The sequence below is a fragment of the Azolla caroliniana genome, unplaced genomic scaffold, assembly GCF_043228905.1.
Source record: "Azolla caroliniana isolate FFs.n. ecotype wild unplaced genomic scaffold, voAzoCaro1.0.p SCAF_4, whole genome shotgun sequence".
NCBI classification, from domain to species: Eukaryota; Viridiplantae; Streptophyta; class Polypodiopsida; order Salviniales; family Salviniaceae; genus Azolla; species Azolla caroliniana.
In genome coordinates, this window is record NW_028230439.1 from 25,147,110 (window position 1) to 25,154,623 (window position 7,514).

At 35.2% G+C, this 7,514-nt stretch overlaps 1 protein-coding gene across 2 annotated transcripts; it reads left to right on the top strand.

Annotated features, from left to right (window-relative positions):
• The first annotated feature begins 832 nt into the window (after window positions 1–832).
• LOC147865621 (uncharacterized) lies at window positions 833–7,360 on the top strand. Of its 2 annotated transcripts, none has more exons than XM_087318476.1 (11): window positions 833–1,040; window positions 2,292–2,361; window positions 3,228–3,388; window positions 3,460–3,553; window positions 3,702–3,772; window positions 3,911–4,017; window positions 4,262–4,383; window positions 5,030–5,118; window positions 5,583–5,642; window positions 5,717–5,806; window positions 6,888–7,360. In XM_087318476.1, the coding sequence occupies exons 1-11, from the start codon at window positions 951–953 to the stop codon at window positions 7,050–7,052; spliced, it is 1,119 nt and encodes a 372-aa protein (XP_087174602.1). In that variant the 5' UTR covers window positions 833–950; the 3' UTR covers window positions 7,053–7,360. The 2 variants fall into 2 exon arrangements, with proteins under 2 accessions (XP_087174602.1, XP_087174601.1); XM_087318475.1 differs by having other exon boundaries at window positions 834–1,040; window positions 6,885–7,360.
• Window positions 7,361–7,514: the final 154 nt, after the last annotated feature.

A 7,514-nucleotide genomic window follows, 5' to 3' on the forward strand; every position in this document is an offset into this window, starting at 1 on the left:
ACAACAACTTGGCATTCAAAGAGTATGGTTGTTGATTTTCCTTCATGGGTGAGCTTGCTAAAATTGATGATCATAATCTTTTACATTTTTTTTCTCAAGTCAATGGTTGTAATTTATGATCATTTGGTTGTTGTATGCTTGCTTAGTACTCAGGATTAAGAAAAATAGAAGTGGTCTAGGTTTGATTTTTGGTAAGTCTTGGAGACTATATTTTGGATGTTAACCGTTACACCTAGAATAGCATGCATACACAAGTTGAAGAATCAACAACTCTTTGTCCTATATCTCTTAGTCATGGTCTACTTTGCATGTAGTGTGGCACAAGTTTTAAACATAGTTCCTAAATTGGAGGCGTTTTCTCATAGATAATATGGTTAAGTATCTATCTATGTAATCGATAATAATGATTAAAATGAGTATATAATGAAGTCAATGTTCATGTTTACCCCACAATGCTATGACAGAATGAGATATTCCATCATCACCCATGCTAAAAAGTATCCCAAAAGGCTTTTGACATTGCCTTAGAAAGTTTTAGACTATGGTAAGTGAATTTCCGAAAGCGTAAACATTGTTAATTTGAAAGGTGGAGAGACAATAATATCACCATCTCATGACCTAGTAGTATTCAATTGTCTCGACACACTCCAGTGATGACTTGAGAAATCTTCGATGGACACTAAACCGTTGATTTGCTTGGGCAAGGGCGGGTTCACACCGACCGACATATGATTGGCACAATGCAAAAGGCCAGCCAGATCTTCGTCTTCTTCTTCGGTTGGCGGCCGTGTTCCATGGAACCTTTTGTTGGTCGTGGATGCCACGTCATGCCCATCCATCCATCCATACAGAAGCTGCTTTCACTCTGCACTTTTTTAGGGTTTTGCTGATCTCTGTCTCCGACAAGACTAAACCTCTGTCTGTCTGTCTGTCTGTCTGTCTCTCCATCTATGGCCATGGCGATCGCCAAATCGAATGTTCTCGCTCGGAATCTTCTCACAGCCTCTACTTCTCGTCTAGTCGATGGATCTATGCACAAGGTACAGCGACCTCTGCTCCGCTCCCTGATCCCTCTTTTTTTCCTTTGTTTCCGTCGTTCGAATTTTCCTTTTCTTTGTTTACCCGCTGCTATTGTTTGTTACTGAGATCATTAATCACGTGATCTATGCTCACCCGCAGTAGGGACGATTTTCTTTCGTATGCATTGATGAAGTTAATTAATGGATAAATTGTACGATAGAGAGGAACCTTTTGTGTATGTGGAAAGGTGAATTTATGGAATGAATGGACACGGGGAAGACTCAGAGGCACATTTAGCAATGCATGGACGGATTTTAGCTATTATTATTGTATCCACATGCCCAGAAGTGGATTCCCTCATTACGAAAGACATCCAGGTTGGGGGGAAGGGAGAGCCAGATCAGTTGGTATGGCTGTTTGGTGTAGACAAAACGGTGGTATGGAGGAATAGTAGTGTATAATATACATGGCTAGATTTTAGTTTGATCCAATAGTATATTTTAAGCTTGATCCAATTTTAGTTTGATCCGACTGCATTTGCTTACTTCAGAAGACAGAATATCCTCCAAAGCTTTATTGCTCAATTTGGTTTCAGTATATTGGACAGAATAACTGTTTTTCAGCTTCCAGAATTGCAATGGAAGTCTTGAATTATGTTCACCAGTTTTATGATTTATGCCATTAGCTTGTTTCTTTATTTATAATTTGAGTAATGATGCCAAGTCAGCATGTGTTTTCTCTTCCATAAGGTGCACTTAATATAGATGATGAGAATATGTGCACCCAATTCAGATAATGAGAACGTGTGTTTCTTGAAGATGGACTCTCCCTGTTGCTCAGGTTCATCCTGAACTATCAGACCTTGAATTATATGTATTTGTGACGCAGTTGGAGATAAGGTACAGGTGGTAAATGATTGGTTCAGGAGTCCTAAAGTGCCACGTTTGTCCATCATGCCTTTTTGATGGTACTAGTTCATTGGCAGTTTTGTTTTGCTAATTTATGGTCCCTTGTGTTCGTCGTCAATAAGCCTTTTATCTTTTGACCTAGTAAATGATATTCTTGATAAGGGTACTGAATTACAAGGTTTATGGGAATGATTTTTGAGGCCTGCCAATGTTGTTTTCGTAAATTGGTTCATGATGTTGTATAGAAGGAAGCCATTTTTGTATACATAGTGGGATTGTTAGTTAAATTCATTTTAAATTTATTCATTTACATTCCATTTATTGTGCGGAGTTAGATTGATGTTTATGCTTTATTCTGGCCAGCTATTGGGTGCTGAAAACCTGACTTCAGTGCGCCACTATGCAAATGCTCCAGCAACTTCTGAGGAACAAGGTACTTTCTAATTTCTGTAAAGTTTGCTGCACTGTGTGAACTTAGTATCTAGTAAAAAATAAATATAGAATTATATATATATATATATATATATATATAGCTCTTGTTTCACCAACTCAAGCATGGTAATGGGTGCACTTCATGCTGAAATTTTTTCCTCCAGGATAGCTTTTGTATGTTGTGCCATTGCTCTAGCATAGCTTGTTGGAGTTGATCAATTTATTATTGCAAAAAATTCTACCAAGCAATGGCAAAGTCATGACATCCAAAAAACAAATTTGACAAATCAATCCAAGTATTGCTTGGTTGCGGATGGCATATTGATTCCATCTATATGCTTGTACGCTTTGGAGTTTACTGCCAGTGCGTTCATAGGTGCCTGCATACATAGGAATATCTATGTTCTTGAAGAAAGAGCATGGTTTTATTTATTGATTATTTGCTTGTAGTCATAGTCAAGAAGAAATCAAGAAATTATATGTAAAGATTACAGCTTATATGATCACTTGTTTTTTACGTATAATGATTATATGTCATGTTGATGAAGAAACTACAATTAAAATTGCATTTGTGTATTAGAAAACTTCAAATTATAATCAAGAAATGAAGGAGCTTCATGAAAGTTTACAGCTCTTTTCATTGCTGTTTTTCTATATAATATATTATGTGCTCAGATTGTAATTAAGAAAGTTCTCAAGAAATATTTTTAGGCATTCTATGCCTCAGATTGTACTCGAGAAATTCAAGAACAATCACTGCTTTGTTTCTATGCATTATATTTATGCTTCAAATTATATTGGGAAAATCAAGAAGCTCGATGAGGATTTTCTTTTATAATGAGTGCTTTTATATATCTTACACCGCAGATTGTAGTGAAGAGATCAAGGAACTTCATGGAAAGTTTAGAGCTGAAGTGGAGGGGAAGAGAACAGTACCAGTATCTTTACTAAGAAATATTTTAGAGCAATGCAAATCTCCTCAAGATACAGGAATGGCCTTTAGAGTGCTTCAGGATTATCGTGTTTATGTAAGTCGTAATCCTCATCTAACTAGGCTATAAATTTCTGGGAGTCATTTGCTGCCTTATTTGTTCTGCAGAGATCTTCGAAGAATCGGGTTAAACAAAATTTTAATGACAACATATCTTCATTGGCCGTTTTGGCAAGTTTGCGAACAAAGTCATATGATTTAGGTAGATATTATCCACAAATATCACATCTTAAATTGTATGTGTTTTGATATTGTGCTCTCTTCAATTCATTTTTCTGCATTTGAAGATCTTTTTTTCTCACATGATATCTGAATACCAAGTTGATAATCACTTTTTTGGGTTTTCGCAGGTTTAAAGTGTCTTTGGGAACACAATGTCTATGGACTTTCTCCAACACTTGAAAATGCACACAAATTTTTGGTAGATATTTTATCCTCTTAAGCTCTTTCTTGTGATGTTTTTGCTCATCATATCTTTACAACAAGTTCACAATATGCCACACTGAATTTTCATATACAAAGCTGAAGACAATTCCCTACTTTGGTGATGGTTACTCAGGGCCATGCAAAAGAAATTCGAGATATAGACCTCATGAAGAAGGCTTACAGGACAATGCTAAAAAATTCCCTGATACCAACAACACAAACAGCAGATATTATGATAAGGTGTTGCCTCTTGCAAGTAAAGAATGTAGACCTGTACTAAGATGCTTCCTCTATCATAGAATAATGTATATTTTACTTTTGTGGCAAAATGAAGTCTAGAGTGTAGAGACGTCTAAACCAGAAGGTCCATGCTATTTGAGCAATATTTTTTAGTGTTTATTTAATATATTCCTGCTATGCAGTATAGAAATTCTGAAGTATAAAGAAGTTTAACTGTCTTAGAAAATTCCACTTCAACTTGTAGGATCTGCAAAGAGAAGGAAGATCTACAATTGATGTTTGATTTGGCACAAGAATTCCTGGAGAATGGCATTAAGCTTAGCTCTTCTGTGTTCGACATTTTGATTTCCACAGCAGCTAGCTTTGGTTTGCTCTTAACTTTTTCTCTCTGGATTGTCATATCTTTGTGTCATTCACGATATAAGAAAAAATACTTATGGCAATGATTTCGTATGGATTTCAACAGAAAAGAGTGGAACTGGAAAAAGCTCTGATATAGTTTCTAGAGTATTTTAGCTCCTTCAGTGTGTAATCTCATCATGTGATGATTATTATATTCTAGCTGACTAATCTACTGACGAAGTCAAATTTCTGGCGTACTCGAATTCAAGAAATACAAAGTTATATTACCTTTCATTGTTAATGCATGGGCACTTCCAACCTCTGAAGGAGTAAGGTTAATTTGAATTTAGAATACACAAACACCACAGCAATGGAATGACCTCATTTCATATAATTTAAAACTGATGATTGATTTTATGTCAATGACCATATGAAGAAACATTACATGTGGTTCTTGCTGTCTTGTATGATAAGTGTGGATTTGTTAGATTCTGAGAACAAGTTCTTGAAAATTAATAGACAAGTGAAGTTGCCTCTGTAGACTGATGAAAATTTTACATTTTTTTGAAATATCATGGATATGTTTGTAATGATGAAGCCCAAAGATTGCTATTGCCTTTAGAGGATTTCACCACTAATTATTATGTACTTATGTTTTGTATATTTTTAGGCTCTGTGGAGAACATTTTCAAAGCACAAAAATGGAGAGAGGAAGCAGGCATGAAGCATACAGTTGCAAGTGTTTTTGCTGTTGCAAAGGTATAAGTTAAATATATGAACATTATATTGAGCTTTATGTAGATAAAATAAAGCAATTTTAAGAAAGCCTTTTTTGTTAAAGTGATACTGTTTGTTACTCGAAATGTTTTGATGCTTAAGTTGGCCATTCTTCTCTACTGGGACTTGGTCACATAGTTCTGCATCTTAACCTATTAATGTCACATAGCAAACACTTCTAGTTTAGAGTTGTACGAAACTATAGAACACAGTTTTCGTTATTTATCCAGATGGCCGTAATCAACCTCAAAAAAAGAAGAGAACTTGGGTATTTCAAAGTTTTTCCCCCATAATAACTATCACAGAAGGTGCAGGGAGGTGTTAAGTAGAGGGTGGAATTCTGAGCTGTGGGATCTGAGTTTGGATATTTTCTTATTGTTTAAAAGAACCTTCTGATATAGTTTTGATATTTCCTGATCTATTTTTTGGATAAAAATATTTCTCAGGCACATGTGTTAGAAGGAAAACCTCTGGTTGGCGCAGATCTTGTTGCTGCACATTGTCAGGTTAGCGGTTTTTTGGTAATTACAGTAGGGCAACTTTTTGGTAACTGACCATATGTATTGTTATCTTGGTGTAGGATAAGGTAAAACTGAATAAATATCTGTCTATGCTGGTCAAAGTTTGGCCATCAGAGCTCTTTGCAAGGAAAGATCAGATAATTCCAGAGGTAAGCTCTTTGTTTGGCAGTTAGTTCTCATTTAGAATTGTCCAGGTTTTCTTTAGTTTGTCCTCTTAAAGCTGCTTTTTAGCTTTGAAATTTGTGTATTTGATTATATATCGTCATAGATGATTATATTTAAATTTTTTCCCGGGGTTTTATTGATGGGTATTTATAAACTTAAAAAACCTGGAGCCTGATAACTTGTTTGTATATATACATTGATATAGTCTGTAAGACATTGTTTGTCAATATAAATTTGTGTGTTTCTGTAAGAGATCATCCTATTCCAAGTCTTCCCATTATCACTTTTTGGATAGTGTGTAACTGAATTCATTTCTATAAATGTTGCAAACTTTATGATTAAAACATACTCGCATTGGTCAGTTTTGAGATTCTTAAGGGATACGCGTGATCATTCCATTAGGGTTCATGAGAAAGAAAGGTGTGTCTATCAGTTGCAGCCTGGGCTATTATCTTGTAGAGAGCATCACTTATCATATACACAGCACTTCTGAGGTGGCTAGGTTTGATTGAACTGTGGTTCATGAGAAAGTGGGATGAGCATATTAGATGCAATCTTGTCCATTATCTTGTACCAATAGCCCTGCTAGCCCCCCTGCAAAGGATCAACGAACATGTTCAGGAGCCCCACACACTTGGCACAAAAAAGTGCAAAAAGGAGTATAATGAAGGTATCTAGGGTCCTAAGCTTTGCCATTTGCAATTTCAAAAAGAAGAAAATGAATGCCTGAAACAGATGTTTTAAGTAACTATAGCATTGTTGTGTCAAATCCAAGAAACTGTTTTCTGTTTTTGAAATACTCATTTGTCGCAACTCGCAATATACATATTTTAACAATTGTAACTCTTTGATTTTGTCTCGTATGAAAATTATGCTCTTTCTAGGCAGACAATAATATGTACACATGCTAATATATCTTCTGGTTTCATATGTTAATATCTAGTCAACACATCTTTTCTAGACGAGATATGTTGCTAATGGAAATGTACCTTTGACAGAGATCATCCCAGTATGAGTTTGACTTAAAACAGTGCTTAACCTTTTTTTTGTTGTCTTCCTCAGCAGGATGCCTTACCAGGACTAAAGGAAAATGTAGTGTCATTTGCAAAGGCACTTTCAAAAAAGTTTTTTGGTGTGAAAATAAATGCTGATGAAGAGTTTGGTAAGGGAAATCCGAAGCTTAAGGACGATGGTAGTGAAGATTTTCAACCGCTTTCCGCTGTATCATGAAAATAGTTCTCTTTCTTCATTTTTTTTTTTGGGAGGGGGGGCGCGGGTGTTGTATGTATGTTCAGCAAATGAATGTTTTCCATACTTGGGAATGATAGTGTTAACAGAAAAGAGTGAGAATATGAACAATTGATTCACTTTAGGACATAAATCAGTCATATGGGTGTTAGTATAAGTAGCATGTCAAAGTGTACCCGCATTTTCGTTTCTATTTATTTACGATAACTTTATGGCATTAATAACTTTATTGAATTTCATAATTGTAAATAACCCCATTGGTTATCTATATATATTCTTTGTTTCCTGTGGTTACTTTTTTTCATAATCAATTCAATACTCTTTAATTAGTTGAATTTGATTGGCATTTATACAGTGATTGAACATTGGATTAGTTGGAATAATGATTAAAACAAATTATGTGATTGAAACATTTTATTTTGTGATGAAGTTACTCTACTGAGT

Excerpts from the sequence above, each read along its gene's own strand:
- LOC147865621 (XM_087318475.1), top strand. The coding sequence starts at position 951 with ATGGCCATGGCGATCGCCAAATCGAATGTTCTCGCTCGGAATCTTCTC. Across the intron at positions 3,554-3,701 it reads AACAAAGTCATATGATTTAG|GTTTAAAGTGTCTTTGGGAA; the intron begins GTAGATATTATC and ends GGGTTTTCGCAG. Across the intron at positions 5,119-5,582 it reads GTGTTTTTGCTGTTGCAAAG|GCACATGTGTTAGAAGGAAA; the intron begins GTATAAGTTAAA and ends AATATTTCTCAG.